Source organism: Anguilla rostrata, unplaced genomic scaffold (assembly GCF_018555375.3).
Source record: "Anguilla rostrata isolate EN2019 unplaced genomic scaffold, ASM1855537v3 scaf0934, whole genome shotgun sequence".
NCBI classification, from domain to species: Eukaryota; Metazoa; Chordata; class Actinopteri; order Anguilliformes; family Anguillidae; genus Anguilla; species Anguilla rostrata.
In genome coordinates this window covers 69,204-87,678 of record NW_026986305.1, presented here as the reverse complement: position 1 = coordinate 87,678, position 18,475 = coordinate 69,204, and the positions used below count along the sequence as shown (strand labels likewise).

The following is an 18,475-nucleotide window of genomic DNA, read 5'->3' as shown; positions in this document are numbered from 1 at the left end:
GAGTTAATGTGTTCACGGCTACGGAATAACTGTACAAAAAGTATTGTATCTTATCGGACCTGTGTTTTGTAGTTGTTCCAGTTACCTTTTGTATGCACTTATTGTATGTAGCTTTGGATAAAAGCATCTGCCAAATAAACGTAATGTAATATAATTTTAACTAACAGGGCTGTGTGTGTCAAACTAAAATAACATGAATGTGGAATGAGTCATTATCAAACACATTTGAGTTTACACCCCACTACAGTTCAGTAAACAGGACTAATTCATTTTCTTCATTCATTTGTGTAGAGTTGAATTCTACCAAGAGAAAGAACAGGAACATGCTGTTTCAGTTCTGTGGAGTGTCTGTTTTCACATTAGAAACATTGACATCAATGTTGTATTTAGTCACATTGTAGCTCTTATTTATTGAAGGAGTGTGTGTTTGTACTCACCCCAGTCTCTGCAGTTTACAGTGTGGGTCCTCCAGTCCAGCAGAGAGAGCTCTCACTCCTGAATCCTGCAGCTCGTTGTCTCTGAGCTCCAGATCTCTCAGCTCTGAGTGAGGAGAACGCAGGACTGAGGCCAGAACATCACAGCAGCCCTCTGTGAGATTACACCAACCCAGCCTGTGGAGAGACCACACACACACACAAATTCACAGTTGTGACACTGTGCACCTTGGCAGTTGATATATACGTACCTACGCATTCCTGAGATGTACACACAACAGGAAGGGGTGTGTGTAAATTAAGTTCATAAAGCATTCTGACTAATTCACAAAAGTCTAAGGCAATTACTGGGCTCTAATAACCCTTTCCGTGTGATGAACTTATCTGATTTGCAAACATATTAATTTAATCTGCAAACACAAAAAACAGCATTTTTGTTGTGCATTTTACCTCACCTGACATGTTCTTCAGTTCATAAGCATCTATACATTGCAAAGACGCTCAACATTCATCACTATGTATAGATAAATATAGCTGTTAATGTACAAGTAGAACCCATTAGCTAAATACATTACTGTTATCATGATAATATTTTCTTCATAATCATGTAACCATCAAGTTGTCAAACAATTTAAGTTTAACTAATTATACAGTCTGTCAGTGTTTTTTTACATTAATTTTAATCGCATTCAATACAAAATTGCTCTCTTGCTTATTTACCTGTGGCCAAAGTAACGAGACGGTAACCATGACGACGCTGTTTAAAATGTGCGGGTTAGAAGGGTCGGTTGATTACCATGGCGATGACAGCTCGTTCTGAGCAGTTTACTCTTACCTCAGCTAGTTCATTCATTGAAAATACAGAACTACAGTTACATAACACAATTATTTGATAATAACTATTAACACTTTGCAAATATATCATTTGTTTACCATTTTCATCAAACAACATGACCCTCAAGTTGACACTTGTTGCCGAAGTTCAGCTTTCGCTTTAACTCACAGGCACGAGCTACTAGCTAGCTACTAGCCAGCCCAACCTACCTTAACGTTACTTCATGACCCAACCTAGCTAGCGGAGCCAGTGAAGAACTAAGCAGCTAAACTGTCACAGACAACTTAAATATATACACCAGTATATAAAATAACATGAAGGTTTTATCTAACCAGTCATGATTCACCACAACTGATTACTTCCACTAACTTTTACTGCTGGTAGACACTAGATTTTAAAAAGCGTGGTGTCTTTTGAAAATTCCACACATTGCACCTATTTTCTGCGTGTACTTGCCCTATAATCCATGCATTCATTTTATTCTCGCAGCTTTTGCGAATATAACAGGTTAATTATTGCGTTACATTTAATTATTATTGTAACAATGATAATAACAATGACAATAAAAGCCTGATGTATTAAGTCACTTTTTTCTTTTAAACCCCCTTATCAACATGTTTGCTACACCTTGTGGAGTAATATAAACTGCACAAAAAAATTAATAAGTGGGGGCATTTGAAAGTTATTAGAATACTTATGTAAGAAAAACTCCTGTAAATGATGTTATTCTTTAGATGATATCAGCTAGAGCCAGAATATTGATCTCTGAATCAGACTATTCCACACAGCATGACTGCTTACAATGGTATAATATCCAGACTATAACTTGGGACACAGAAGAGTGACTAAACTATATGATGTAACACTGCATCTAAACAGCAGCTCACGTTGTTCAGATGGAGACTCTCCCACCAAGATGTACACACATACCCTGTCGGCGAGTTAATGCCCGGCTTTACCAGCAGAATAAAATACCATTTTATTCACAATCCTTTCAGAAACACCACAATCATGCAGCACACACAGGTGTGTGATGAAGGAGTAAAACTCACCTTCATCAAAAGGTCAGGGTGTGAAAGAGAGTGGGAATTCATTAGAATTCATAGCAGGTAGTGAATAATGGAGATGGATGAAGACTGCAATTTGTGACAGACCTGAAACATTTTACTATATCAGAGATTCAGCATCCAGTCATCAACTGAGACGAATACTACAGAATCCAAGAAACCTAACATTCTGCTCAGGAACGACAAACCTGGCGACCCTCATAAGGTTTTATCCTGCTTTTATTTGCTTGCTGTGATAGAGGATTAAGGTATATATGGGCAAAGAAAGAATGTTGGTGGACAGAGGAGTAAACTGGGAGAGAAGGAACTTTTTAACATTTAACTGAATGGAACCATAATCACAAATTCTATTTAGTTAAGATCACACTATACACAGCACTACTCAACCCAGTCTTTCTAGTTTACAGTTAGGACTCTTCAGTCCAGCACAGAGCAGCTTCACTACTTAATCTCCCAGATTATTGTAGCTGAGGTCCAGATCTCTCAGTGGTGAGTTTGGTGACTGGAGAGCTGAGGCCACAATATTACAGCACTTCTATGTGAGGTCACAACTGTTCAGTCTAAAGGCATATTCACTTTAGAAACAGGAAGTAATGCACATGCTCATATATATGTATTGGGTGATGGGCCTTTGGAGCCTCGCCCCTCCCTGCCATCAGCCGCCACTCAGCTCCACTTCACCTGTGTCTCACCGGCCCAGCCTGCCGCCCCATGGACAGCGCCGGAGGGACAGGGCTGAGTTTCAGCACCTCCACTCTGCACTCAGACCTGGACAGCGCCAGAGGGACAGGGCTGAGTTTCAGCACCTCCACTCTGCACTCAAACTGGACAGCGCCGGAGGGACAGGGCTGAGTTTCAGCACCTCCACTCCACACTCAGACCTGGACAGCGCCGGAGGGACAGGGCTGAGTTTCAGCACCTCCACTCCGCACTCAGACCTGGACCTGAGATACAGTCAGGCCACCGGCAGCATACCAGGGCTGCGTTTCCCAGAGTCTCCTTAGCGCTACATGCATCGTAAGGTATACCTTAAGGTCTTCCTTTAGGTCTCGAGCTGTTTCCCAGTGCCTACTTAGCTAAGGTATACCTTCTGAAAGGTATACCTTTAAAAGGGTGGTCTGAGGCACTCGTAGCTGTCCCTTAGCGATGCGCTCCGCTCATCCTGTCACAGATTTAGCCTTATTATGCCAACATTTTGCTTTTCAAATTGACAGTTGTACTACAGTGCGCATCTAGTAGCACATCTGCATGCGAAAATGACATAGATAGTTTAATATTAACTTATGAAAATTAATTATCCAATCAACGTTTCTGTGCATAGCACGTCATGAGAATGTTGTCGTTTCACCTGTCTATTCCCATCATGATGGTAATTAAGTATAGGGCCTATCCATAATACTAATCCAATTTGTGGGAAAAAAAAAAAGTTTTTTTAATTTATAAGTAGTGGAGCTAACTGAGGATATGGCTTTTCTGACTGCATACCCGGCAGAAATTAGTTCATTTGTGTGTGAGTCAATGATCACACTGACTTGGAACAAACCGCCGGTTTATTAAGAATATAAAACCTGTGTGAGTAAAGCCGACGTTGAGTGAGTCTACTTGCATGACCGAACCTGGACCGAACTAGAGGGAACTAAAGCATGTTGATTGGCCTAGCCATAAACACACATAGAGGTATGGTGGCTCATAATGGACAAACATAGTCAAAATATACAAATATACAAAATAATTCACCCATATGTAGCCTATATCCTTTTTCCTGGGCTTCCAAGAAGTCCCAGACTATGGCATATATGTCCCGATTGATGCTCTTCATTTGATCTTTTGTAGGCTATATGCATGTATTTATTGAAACTATCACAAGGTCTCATCTTGACTCTTAAGGAGATTAGCAGATGATCTTTAGTAGGCATAGCTTTCTCTTCTGCAATATTAGATTGATGTAAAATGATTATGACAACACTTGTTATATTAAAATGTCATTCATAAGCCTTTACAATTGATACAATCGATTCGCTTGGCATCGACTGATAAACTTTTCAGCACAGTGAAGGCCAGCTCCAACTTACGACGTACCTTTGGAAGTGTCCCTTAAGGCAACTGTTAAGGTATAGTCTGGGAAATACTCGTAAAAAAGTGGTTTCCCTTTTAAAGGTATACCTTAGAAACCTTCGCAAAACATTAAGGTACATCGAAACCCGGAAACGCAGCCCAGTGCTTTTTCCACACCACTTTCCTCTTTGCCTGAGTAGCTGCTGGCCCTATATAGGCCCCATGGTCTCACTCCAGGGGTGTGCTGGCTTTCCCCTCACTGAGTGACTAACAGAGTCTCTGATTGTGTTTTTTTTTTTTCTTTTTTGTGGCAGACTCGGACGTGCCACTCCTTGTGGCCTGAATTTTGGACCCACCTGCACTTCCCTAGCACTTTTGCTTTCCCCAACATTTTAATAGCTTGATCTCGTGTTGTGTTTCACTTGTCCCCTGTCTTCATTCATTGTGATACCGCTGTCACAATAAAAGTCCTCTACAGGCATGTTGCCAGCACTGTCTGCCTCGTCTGTGCCTCGTTCCCGTAGCATACAGTATGGATGTTATAAAAGTTTATTAAAGAATATGAAAGATCTGGAAATGAAGGTATCTGTAAGTGGGTGGAAAATCACAACCTGTACCTGTACAACATGCCATATACATGATCTGCTCATTTGCAAATGTCACACACAACGCAAATCATGCAAACTATGCAGACTACACAGAAGTATGAAACAGTTCTTAGAAGGACCATCACTGTAAACCCTTGCAGGAGGACATGAAACATAGGGTGGGGGGGGGGGGGGGGGGGTCTCCTGGGGATGGCGGTAGGTACTAGAGTTTTGGTCAGGTCAGACTTTATTTTGTCAAATGTAAGCTAATGTGGATTGTGGGAGATGTTCTCTGGATAGCATTTAAGGGAAGCTCAAACAATTTACTTAATTATTCAAAGTCCTTTCATAAAAAGCATTTTTGGTATGCATCACAATTTATTTGTGTTCCTTTTCTTTATCTTACAATCTCTTCAGGTGCATGTCCTTTCCTCTCTTATAGCATAGTGTCCAGTCCATCTTGCCATGTCTTGTAAATAAAATTATTGCCTCTTAATACACTTTCTATTCATGGTTATTGGCAACTCTCATTTTTAGTCATATGATAAAGTAATCTTTCTCCTACAGTGCATCCAAAGTACGTGGCTTACTTATACACTGACTGAAGTGTGCTTCTCTGCTTGAACAAATTACTGCATTGGTGCCATAAATAAACTCCTCTTTCACCATTTTGTGTTTGAAAGCCAACTCTAGGGACTGACATCTGGTCCAGACCTCCATAGAAGCATCCAATTGCAGTCATTGCCTGTCTGGCTCTGACAGACAGTAGCGTGTCCAATGTGAAAGGAGGCTACTGCCCTCCTGGAAGAGCACATAGAACACTGCAGCGCTACTATAGCCAAGGGATGCAGACAATAGCCAAGGGCTACAGACTACAGTTCAGAGTGAAACCCCAAATACCAACAGTCATTTACTCTCAAACACAAGAGAGCTCTCCTATGTTTAAAAGGAATACATTCCTTCCTTCTTACAATAAGGGGGAAATACGTGTGGTTCCCAGAGTTCAAACCCAACATAGTTTTTATTTTCATTATTTTCAGCTCCCAAAGCAGGACGGGCCTCAACTTCCTATCTTGGATCTTAGTGTTAAACAAACATTTGAGGCAATATAATTTCAAAATGTTAACATACAGCACTCTTTCACATTCAATATGTCAGAACGATTGGACAATTTTGTGCAATTCTTTTAATCAATCGTCGGCACCCAATTATTGATTAATAATGATTAACCCGATTAGATTGGGATGGCAGGTATGCCATCCCGCCAAGTTACGCCTTGGCGGGGGCATGCCCCATACCTATACAGCACCGAGAGTTTGGCACTTTTCAGGGTTCCCCACAGAAATAACCACAACAGCCACAGACACTCAGCCCTTAAAAACATTAAATTCTGTACATTCTGACCCCATTTCAACAGACAGAATTCATAAACAACTTCACATGTCCACACAATAAAGCCCCAAACTAAGGGGATTTTGCGTTTTCTCCTTCTTCTTCTTCTCTTTCTTCTTCTCATTCTTATTTTTCCTGCCGCCTATCCCACTAACAACATGTCTCCCCATTGGACATTTCACTGACACCAGCCAAATCTGCACCTACACGACCCAATCAAAAACGCGCATACACACGCAAAATACCCATACCTTTTTACTCTGAAACATTTCCCGTTCAAACAGCTAGTCCGCCTGTGGCCTAGTGGGTACGGTTACAGTCTTGGGAACATGGGGTCGTAGGTTCAAGCCCAGTTTGGAACACGTTTCTTTAACTTGCTTTGACCCTCACTAATAATCTACTACTTCTTCATTATTGCTTTTGCACCATATCTACCCGCCGTTCACCGTTCAGTTATTAACCGGCTACAATATTGCTAAGATATATGCATTATGACTTACCGTCTGTACGTTCAGTTATTGACCGGCTACAATATTGCTAAGCCATATGGATTCAACGGAAGCTCTTCTGTGCTTACTGGCTTGTGTTCTTCTTTAAAACCACCGGCAGGTTCGCTAATGATATTTCACGCATTGCATAGCTATGGCATTAGCTAACAAAGTCACAGACTGGTAAACCTCACTCACTCACGGCCACCCATATGCATTTCATGACGCAAATGTATTCCTTTTATTTAAAAGTTACACCAGTTCACCACTGTGCCATTTCTACTAACTATATTTCTTCACTTGGCTACCGTACAAAACCTTAATATCAGCAAACGCCACGTTCCTACATTCATGTTACCTCGCCCTGTTCTCTATCTAGCCACATAGGCTACACACAATTACTATGTATGTACGTTCTGCAACTCCGCATTAAAACATTACATTTAAAATCATGATTCACTCATAAGTATAACTACTAGCACTGAACATGAGAAAAACACATTCGTGCAATAGATTACATTACAGTCAAATAATGTGTGCAATGTTATTTAACCCTCCACTTCAACAACTAACGTTCAATACCGACTGTTATATATACCATTTGATAAGGAATATAAGCTCGCTCATGGTCACTCCATTTACTTCGCACTATACTCCGTGATCATGTCAACCTTCACCTACATGCCCATTCTGCTAAAAACATATTGTTTCAACTACGGAATTTCGTAATTTCATTTTAATTTCTCTCACACTGTTGTTATTCTCTCATATGCAAAGCCTGCTGGGACACATGCCTCTGCTCCTATTCTCCACTATCATGTTTTCCGGTTCTAGTTTAGCAAAACAGCGAAGAGGATTCCTACCTGCAGATAAGCCTATCAAAATGCCTTATAAACCTTACAAACACTAAAAGTGCATCTCCACGAAATAACAGACAATGGAGCAGGACAGAAGGATAAACCATACAAACACTAAAAGTGCATCTCCACGAAATAACAGACAACGGAGCAGGACAGAAGGCTACACAAGTTGCGACCTAGGGAGTTATAATTCTACGGGCGTGTTGATTATTTTGTCAGTCAAGGCTCGTTGGATGGACGTCAAATCCGTGAGTACATACCATATTCCATCTGCGTTCCTGATGCGTTTACGCTTACGCCACTGCATCCTTTCTCACAGCCACTGTTTTACATATAGGCTATAGCAAACCGAAACTGCTGAACGGTACACGCTCATCAGGCTGTACAGATTAACACAACGATAGCCATAATCCACAACCGTTTCTTGCAGGGTCGCATTTCTCACTCTCATAATAAAACGCTTTGCAAAAAGAACTGATATCTCATAAAAATCAAGTTTTCAACGTACAAAAATGCCAAGTTACTAAAAAGTATTGATATCAAAATGACGCCAAGTTACGATACTACAAACAATATAGGCTATCTTGCCTCACCGAAATGACATAAGATGTATCTCAAAGCAATGCTACCCAATATTTCCTCAGTTTTTTCAAGTCACTTGGCCCTGTGTTTTCTAATCTTACCATTTCACAATGTCATGCAAACTTTCTGTCACATCAAAGAGACAAATATTTCGAATTGCCTCATGGAACACATTGAACATTGAAATTAATGTATAAATTCATTAATGTACAAACTGCTGTTGAGCAACGACAGGAAGCACATTTCTCCAGAAAACATGTTTATACTTGCTTTTGAACTGAATTTGAGTACATGTGCAAGTTATTGTATATTTGCTACGTACAATAAATACTGCATGTAAAACACATATTGTACATACATACATAGAGAACTTCTTTATCCGCATGGGGACATTTCCCTGGCAGCATCTTACATTCACATTCACAAACACACTTGTACCAATAAACATACTATCATTCACGCAACAGGAAGCCTGGGCAGCGAAATACATAGGCCTACATACCAATACAAATTGGACATACACACACCTATTCAATCAATCTTGACTGTGAGAGAGCCATCCACACATATGTTTGGCCTGTTCATGTAGTGCATGCTTATACACAGGGCCAAGTGACTTGAAAGAACTGAGGAAATATTGGGTAGCATTGCTTTGAGATACATCTTATGTCATTTCGGTGAGGCAAGTTAGCCTATATTGTTTGTAGTACCATAACTTGGCGTCATTTTGATATCAATACTTTTTAGTAACTTGGCATTTTTGTACGTTGAAAACATGTTTTTTTATGAGATTAAAATCTACTCCAAGACCTATAAAAAGAATGACTTAAAATATGCTAAACTTAATACCTAAGCATTTTTTTAAGGAGTATGAGCATGTCTATGTGCTTTGGGGTCAGTCTGGTGTGCAGTCTGCTGAAGGTGAGACCAGCAGCTGAGAAGACGCGCTCAGATTGGCACTGATGTTCCAGGAATGGACCCATAACGTTTCATTAATGCTGCCAGTCGAGGGAACCGCAACTCTCTAATTTAACATTTTAGAAACGTCTCTTTAATTTGAAATCTGATCACCAACATTAGGTTATTCATTGAAATGGTTTATTGAAATTTAACAGTTTAATCTATAGAAATTCATCAATCAACATTATTATTAAGAATTAACAGTTAATTGATTAACTTAACATCCCTATTTCACATCAGTAAATCTCAAAGATGCCTTCTTCCACGTAAGCATTTATCACCCTCACACAAAATTCCTCTGCTTTGCCCAACGCGGTGCAGTGTTTGCTACAAATACACAGTTCCACCCTTCGGCCTTTCCCTGAGTCCACGGGTGTTCTGTCTTTGTGTAGAGGGTCTGGCTCCATTGAGAGTAATGAGGCTCAGGATACTGACTTATACAGACGATTGTCTGATTATTGCCAATTCAAAAGCCAGAGTTGTGCAGGACACTCAGAGAGTTCTGACGCATCTGATGTCTCTTGGTTTCAGAGCAATCTCTCCCCATCCTGGAGTGTAACGTTCTTGGGACTGGATTTATACTCTGTATCCACGTGAGCTTGCCTATCAGTGGACTGCATTTTATCTCTCAGAGTATGTCTCTCTCATTTCAAGCCCGGCTCGAGAGTACAGTATCACACATGCCTCAGACTACAGGGGCTGATGGTGCCAGCCTCTCAGGTTTTGCTACTGGGGCTGTTAAGAATGAGGGCCCTTATAAGGTGGATTTCATCCCTCCCCCTCAGCCCTGTGCGCGATCTCCATCGCCATCTCACAGTGACACACAAGCAGTCAGCAACTCTGCGTCACTGGGAAAAAACAGACTTTTACACTCAGGGAACCCCTCTCAGGATTGTTTTCATACAGAAAAAAAGGACAGACACATTCCTCTCTGGGGTGGGGGGTCTCAGGAGGGTTACATGGTGAATCAATTTTCTTTTAGCTATTAACTATATGGACAGCTCTCAGATATTTTCTTCCCAGGCTCCTTAGATCAAGTGCTCGTACACTGTGATAATGACTGCGGTAGCATATGTAAATCACCAAGGGGGCATGCGCTCCCTCCAGCTCCATGGTCTAGCCCACAGACTGCTGGTCTGGAGCAGCCGTCACTTTCTGTGGTTACGCGTGACCCATGTTGCTTTAGGCTTGCTCCTGTGGGGGTCTAGGCCAGGGTTGTCTGTGAAGCGTATTGTGACAATTGCTGTGAAATATGCTATACAAATAAAATTTAATTGATTGATGTTCCAGGAATTCTGAACACGAGCGCTGATCTGCTGTCAAGGAGAAACCCACTGTACTGGAGTCTCCATCCCCAGATTGTGGAAATGTTACTGCAGTGATTATCCCTCTCCTTTGTGTACAGCCGCTATGCACGGACCTCCTGTCTCAGGTGAACGGGGAAACACACCACCCCTGCCCTGAGCGAACAGCTCTAAGGGCTTGGCCCGTGAGAGGCATAACCTCAACGCATTAGGGCTTCCCCCTCGTGTGGCTGCAACCATCCAGAGCACGAGAGGGCCCTCTACCAGGTCACTTTATGACAATAAGTGTCAGCTGTTAGAAAGATGGTGTGCCTCTTGTCAGTCAGTGCCTTACCAGTGCTCTGTTTCTCACATGCTGTGCTTTTCACAGAACCTTATGGATAAAGAGAAATCCTTTCCTACCAATAAGATCTACCTGGCAGCTATCACTGCTTGTCATGTTGGGTTGAAAGACCATGCAGTGGGGCAGCACCCCCTCATTCGTAGGTTCATGAAGGGGGCTCACTGTTCTCTGCCTGTTGCTAAAAAGCTCATTTCCCCTTGGGATTTATCACTGGAGCTGGAGGCTCTGTCTCTAAGGCCATTTGAGCCTATACATGAGATAGATTTAAAATTGTTGTCTCTCCAGACAGCGTTGCTGCTTGCACTAGCCTCAGTTAAGTGAGTCAGTGACCTCCATGTGCTCTCAGTGAATCTCTTGTGCACAATATTCTCCCCTAAAATGCACAGGCTTTTTCTTAAGCCCAATCCAGCCTTTATGCCTAAAAGCTTCCCTCCTATCACATGTGAGATGTTGGAGCTTGCCGCTTTACACCCACCACCTTTCTCCTCTGACGAGGAGCACAGGCTGCATATGCTGTGTTCTCCGCACGTATATGACAAAGACTAAGGCTTTTAGAAAGAGAAACCAGGGCCTGGGCCCCTGCCTGCAAAGGAAAAGTATCCCTAAGCAGCGGCTGTCCCATTGGCTTGTGGAAGCGATTGTTATGGCATATGATTCAAAATGGATAACACCACCCATGGGCCTGAGGGCTCATGCTATGAGAGGAATGGCTGCATTGTGGGCCCTATTCCATGGGGTCTCCTTACAGGAAATGTATTCAGCTGCAGCCTGGGTTTCTCCAGATACTTTTGCAAGGTTCTACCGCCTGAAAGTCACCAGGAGGCCGGTAGCCCACTCAGTTCTGGGGGTGAGCTCTGTGTGAGGCGCATACATCTCCTCTCATCTGCTATGGGTTTTAGTACTTCACATTGTTCATGGCCCTGGCTATGGATTTGGGCAGTGGGATGTATTTAGTACTTCCCTACACGGGATGTGGCAGACACCACCCTCCCCTCAGGGAAGGAGGCATCCTTTGCTGGCCTGACAGTATCTCAGCTGTGAGCATAAGGCAATCTGGGAGTTGTCCATATCTCCCCATAGGTGAATCTCAAACACGAGATGATGAAAGAGAACTTTAGGTTTCTGTTGTAACCCCGGTGGAGAGATCCACCAAGTCTGCCTTGCTTGCCGTGCATGAGAAGTGAATATGTTCACTGAGTGCTGCAGTGTCCTATATGTTCTTCCAGGAGGACAGTAGTCTCCTGTAGCATTGAATGCGCTACTGGCTGTCAAAGCCACACAATTGGATGACCGGATGTCATTCCCCATACGTGGATCTCTCTACTCTGTGTTTCGGAGAACCGGGGTAGTGACAGTAACTTAAAGTTTTGGGGTAACACCCTTACTGAGGTACTCACCGGGCATATTGTTAGATTCACTAGCAGGATATGCAGCTCTTCTTGGATAGCTGCTAGGGTCAGTCAAATGTTATTTAATAGAATAATACAGAAGTCATGCCTTGTGATATTTATATAGTCTCACTACCCAAATGGGGTAAATCTTAATTAGGTTAATCCCATGGATAGTTGTTGGTTTTAGATTCATGGATGAGCAGGATATTCACCACCCAGGATTGAAGGTCTTAGTGTCAGAGAACACTTAGATGAATGCCTGGCAGCAGCAGCTAGTCTCTCTCTCCAGGATACAGGGTCAAGCTGCCCATCATTTCATATGAGCACATATCTTATGAGCAAAACTGTATTCACGCAAACATTCAGGTTAGAGGTTTTGAAAATGAATGGAGTCAGGAAATTAGTCTTCCCTGTGACGAAATTCAAACCCTTACATTTCCATAATCAGTAATTCTATTTAGTTAATGTCACACAGTACACAGCACTACTCACCCCAGTCTCTGTAGTTTACAGTTTGGTCTCCTCAATCCTGCACAGAGCAGCTCCACTCCTGAATCTCCCAGGTTATTGTAGCTGAGGTCCAGATCTGTCAGGGGTGAGTTTGATGACTGGAGAGCTGAGGCCACAATATCACAGGACTTCTCTGTGAGGTCACAGCTGTTCAGTCTGCAAACAATAGTTCATACATTCAAGTAAAGAAGAATTATTGGCACTCTTCATTAAACACATTTAAACACAATGATTTTCATTTTCTGCTCAAACATTTGTAGAAACCGCTTACTTTCACTTTAATAAAACATAATTATTATAAAAAACTTATAAAAAACAGTATTTTTCTCAAAAACATAAGGGTCAAAATTATTGTCACCCCAAAAGAATATTTAAAATAAAACCAAACAAAGTGGCATCTAATGAAATTCTATTTTTTAAAAATTGATCTCAGTCCCCCGGAACTCTTTGCTGCCTTTCACCATTTCCTGTTTCACTGGGGTACAAATATGAGGTTGCACAAATCAAGGCTCCAGAGTGCGACCATTTTAAATCTGTCAAGTGTCTCTGTGTGTGTATAGCCACGTTTCCACCGCAAGAACCTTAACCCAGAACTAGGAACCTTTTGAGGAACTCTGCATTTCGACCGCAGGAACTAGGGTCTACATTTAGTTCCGGGGGCTTTATTTTACCCACAAAAAAGTTCCTGCTCGGGGGGTAGTACTTTCCAAAAGTACCGGAACCTTTGGGGTGGGGCGCAAGCGCTCCTACTTGGTCGACTACTTGCAGTGTTTTATTTCAACCGCCATGTTTAAAAATCTGCAGCCGCAAACCGATTTATTTTCATAATAACTTCAAATCAAACTTGTATGTTATGCGGCGCAGTAGCCTAGTTTTGGTTATAGCCTGCCAACGTCTTGGAATTATAACGTGTGCTCTTATGTTCTTTTCTTGCTTTAGTATTCGTTTTACAAAATGCTAAGCATTCGTGCTGGGACAGCATATTACGTACCAAAACATTCAAATGGATTAATTTGGTTGCTGAATATTTTCTTCCGGATTTTCTTTGTTAGCCCGTTGTAATTGACTCAAAACGTTTGATACAGTTATGTGAGGTATGCGGTAGTTCTGCGTAATTCACATTGGTGATACAGTAAAAGCAAACTGGAAATCACCTTCCGCACTTTTTGTCAGGGTAAAATAACAGGTTAATTCTAGTAATCGTCCCTTTAGCTTTTTCAGACTGAAAAATTTTACCCATTCTTCAATTCCACAAAAAGACCAGGAAGACTATGGACTAATTTATGGTGCAGGGTTCGCATCAGGAGGGCACACTTCGCTGCTCGGCTAGCAGTAACTTCGAAGGAAAGCAAACAGTGGCTGTACCACTGCTAATTTAAATTTTCACGTAAGTCCGAGTTTTCGTTCTATTCTTGTCATTTTGCGATTAGCCTATATGGAATTGACGATGAGAAAGTAATCAAACAGCAAATTGTTTACAACGTGTGCATGTTTTCGGCTGTTGTTGCCAGTTATATTGGAAATGTGAATTCATTCTGACGCTTTGGATGTCAAGACATGAAAGTGAATGTTTGCATAAAAACATAATGAATGTGTTTGAGAGGATATATAAAACAGTTACAATCTGACTATTGGCCTGTTATATCCTATTTGTTGCATAACAACGGTCCAAGTTCAACTACCAACGACAGTTTTGCTTGACGGTAAAATATGCCCAAACGGCTGCAGAAGAATATTTCAATTCCAGGTGATTAAATCGATAAAAATCAATAAATACAAAAGTAACCATAGTCATTGTTGGTAACCTGTTGTATATAAGTGGAATAAACCCCTCCGGGCTGTCCCGGTTATTAGAAAACAATGTAGGCTACTTCAGTGGTAGTATGGGGTTACAGAAGAAATCTAAGGACAGATGGACCGACGACAACGTCGCTTTTTCATACGTCAGTGGGCTAATTTGCCTAATCATCGCGGGACTTTAGACCGCGGTGGAAACGTAGACATGGGCTGAAGGAACCTTTTAGTTCCTTGAAAAGTAGTTCCTGGGACTAAAAGTAGTTCCCGGGTACTTTTGGTGGAAACGTGGCTTATGTGTGTAACGTTATTTCCCCGCCCCCCATCCGCATTCTGCGAAGACACGCTACCTACTATGTCTCTGATTGGCTCTGACCCTGATATTCTTCTTCACTGAATGCGGGTGGGGGAAAAAAATGTGTGTATTAGTTCAGAACCTAAGAGTGGCCTTGTATTCATATTTTTTTTATTTATCCCATTTTCTCCAAATCACGAATTATTACGTTATCACGAGATAACAAAGTTGGTTTTCTCGAGATCACAACTTAATTATTTCGTTTTCTCGAGAAAACAAATAATGATTTTCTCTAGATCACAACGTAATTGTGTCATTTTGAGTCATTTTGCTTAAGGCAACAGTAAACCAAGGCAATGTCGGAGGAAGGAAGTTGGGTAAAGTTGGAAATATATTCACAGATTCGAACTTTCCGGATCAATAACTCATAAGTGAAACGTTAAAACACAAACGACGCCTCTTTAGTTCTTTAGTAAGGTAGACAACGAGCTACAACCTAATTTTAGCCAAAACGAGCTGTCCTCCGAGCTGGACAAACAACATTGATCTATATGTACAACCCAGAGACTGTAAAAGTACAACCGGCTGTGAGACGAGTGCGCAGAGACTGTCTAAAAAGTGCAACACCGAAAAGAGATACTACAAAAATATTCAATCCGCTTGTTAAGTCTGACGTCACGCGTGAAGTTTTTCCATTTCCGGGTCCAAACGCTCCTTCAGATCCTGAACCTGTGAACCTTTTCACGACCACTTCCTTCTTTAGTGAGGCACCACTGAGGGTTAAAAAGGGTCTAAATTCTTTCAACTCCAATCAATGCGCTACAAAATCCAGCATTCTAAAGCAGTTAAAACGGCAACATTATTTCGATTTTGAATTGTTGTTACGTCCCCTCCCCTTTTCAATGTCCAATTTTGCAATAGATGCCAACGTTGAATCACGGTTCTAGTGACTTCGTTTAGGGATGCCAACCATAGACATATGCATGCCAACCATCCCACAAAATACGGAATCGTCCCTTATTTGGACAGTAGAATAGGCATTCCGTATTTAACTCATGGCTACGGGACGCATTTTCATCCGTATCTTTGTGAACGATTCTGTTTGTAGTAACCGCTGTTTTGAATACAATTCAATAGTTAGCTAGCTAGCTAGCTAGCCGGCATAACAAGCATGCTGTGAGATCATTCTGACCTAAAACTCAGAATTTTAATATTGGCTAGGTGACAAGTGAACTGGCATTAAAGCTAACTGGCATTCAAACCCGGTTTCAGAGTGTCTTGGAAAAACGCAATGTCTACACTGCTAGACCGCAACAGAGCTAGGGAGATTAATTTAATTGAGTTATGGTTTCATGTAGTTTTCTTAAATAATGTAATGGCAAAAATGACCAAAATTGGTGCTAATTGTATGGTATAAAACAAGAAGGAACTATTTTGATCGTTGCGACCAGAGGGCTTAACAACGGTGAAAAGAGTAGAACTGCCATTATTTTCCAACAACAGGACAGCCCGTCGTGGTTTATTCCTTACATATAATACATTGGTAAGAATATATGGTAGCAGGTGTACAGTAATGATAAACTGTAATGTAGACAGGTTGTGCTCTAATGTATGCATAATGAGAACTGATAAGGACAGGTAAGAACAGGATGTAAACAGCTACCTAACGTTAGCACCCACTTGCGCCAAACTTTGTTTTTCTTCATTCGTAACTTAATTATCAACTGCAGCCATTTCGTCTTCTCTTTCTCATCGCAAGGAAAGCGGTAGAATGACAATTGAATAGTTTTTTTGGACTCAGATCTATTCAAACAACAAGGGATACAGCACTGCGGCACGTTGAATAGACGAGAGCCTCAGCCAACGCAGGAGAGGCTTGGACCCGGAAACAGTATTATTGGAAGGTCGATACGTCACAACTTAACAAGCGGATAGACGGTATGAACATGACGTCACAGTAAATGGAAGTCACTGCGGTCACACCCACTGAGTGGCAGAAAGACTATCAGTGGCAGCGTTAGCGTTCAGCTTGAATGCCGCGAAAACACAAAAAACACATCTAAAATGGGAGAGAGATGTTGTGCGATTGACTGTACAAATAGATTCAACAAGAAATCGGAGCTATCTTTTTTACAGACTGCCGAAAGCTAAAGAAAAGAGAAGCAAATGGATCGCTGCAATTCGCAGAATCAACTGGAATCCAGGCACCGAAACATGGATTTGCTGTTGTCATTTTGTGTCAGGTATGTTGGATTTTTGGGTAAAATCACTTCACACATCAGTGGTCTCCTGTTGGTTATACTACAACACTTAGTTTGTAAAAATGTGCTTTGAAAATTTGCATAATTTTGGGGAATTTTTATTGGGGAAATTATTCGATAACTTCACTCTTCTGACAGGGTAGTACCATCTAATTCAGTTCAAACTCTGGGAGCAGCGCACACTTTTGTTTGAATTATTTAAGTTTGATTTATTTATTAGAGTTTGTCAAGCACTTTGATCATCAGCACTTTTTAAGTTCATTTTTTAAACAATTGAGGTTATTGCGATTTCTTGTTTATGCTGTGATTTAAATAAAGGAAAAACAAATTTATCTGCACCTTAATTCCTGTTTCCAAGCATTTACATAATGTGTTAAGACATTACCAATGTATATGGGAACTGACAAAAAATGTAACGCTTAAAATGTATTGTTGTGGCGCCAAAAGGTGCGGTGAAAAATTCTGGGTGCACCTAAATTATGTGCTGGTGCACCTAAATGAAAAAGTTAGGTGCACCAGTGAAACCAATGTAAAAAGTTAGTCTGGAGCCTTGGCATAAATGTAAAATCACTTTGTCATTTATCATTATGGGCTAAGGGATCAGCTGAGCCCATGTGCTGAGGCCGTCTCAGGACCCCCTGGTGCTGCACACTGCTAAGGGATCAGCTGAGCCCCTGTGCTGAGGCCATCTCAGGACCCCCTGGTGCTGCACACTGTTAAGGGATCAGCTGAGCCCCTGTGCTGAGGCCGTCTCTGGACCCCGTGGTGCTGCACACTGCTAAGGGATCAGCTGAGCCCCTGTGCTGAGGCCGTCTCTGGACCCCGTGGTGCTGCAAACTGCTAAGGGATCAGTGGGCAGGGAGTGGGAGAGCCCCGATACTCCCAGGGAGAGCAGGGCAGCAGTGCAGTACTGTATGATAGAGGAACACATTGTGTTTATACATTAAAATACAGGAATAAGCAGTGAGCAGGCTGTACGGACCCAGCGGCAGTTTATATTGTGATTAAAGCTCAGACAGCAGTGTATTCAAAACTCCAGGAGGCACTGTCGGGCAAGCAACAATTAAGTAAAAATATGTTTATTTTCTGAATCCAGTGCTTCGGTCAATGCCTTTTTTTATAAAAAAAAGTTCAGCACTCTGAATACTGAACACAAGAGGTATTGCGTGCTAAAACCCCTCACTTAACCAACATATAAAATAGATTTTACGTGATTTAATTTATAAGTAATAATCTCGAAGATTTTCATTAAAATAAATGTCTGTTAAGTCACTATCTATCGCCGAATTAGGTAACACAATGGTGATTGAGCCTATT

At 41.6% G+C, this 18,475-nt stretch overlaps 1 protein-coding gene across 11 annotated transcripts in view; it reads right to left on the bottom strand.

The window, feature by feature from the left end:
* Window positions 1-18,475, bottom strand: part of LOC135246809 (NACHT, LRR and PYD domains-containing protein 12-like) — a 140,719-nt gene that overhangs the window by 66,886 nt on the left and 55,358 nt on the right. The window contains exons 10-11 of one of the 11 annotated variants that reach the window (XM_064320076.1): window positions 12,791-12,964; window positions 438-611 (exon numbers count right to left, since the gene is read on the bottom strand). The exons of the other annotated variants lie outside the window; for them this stretch is intronic. Coding sequence (XP_064176146.1) covers window positions 438-611; window positions 12,791-12,964 — 348 coding nt within the window. The remainder of the gene's footprint in view (window positions 1-437; window positions 612-12,790; window positions 12,965-18,475) is intronic. 11 annotated transcript variants of the gene reach the window in all.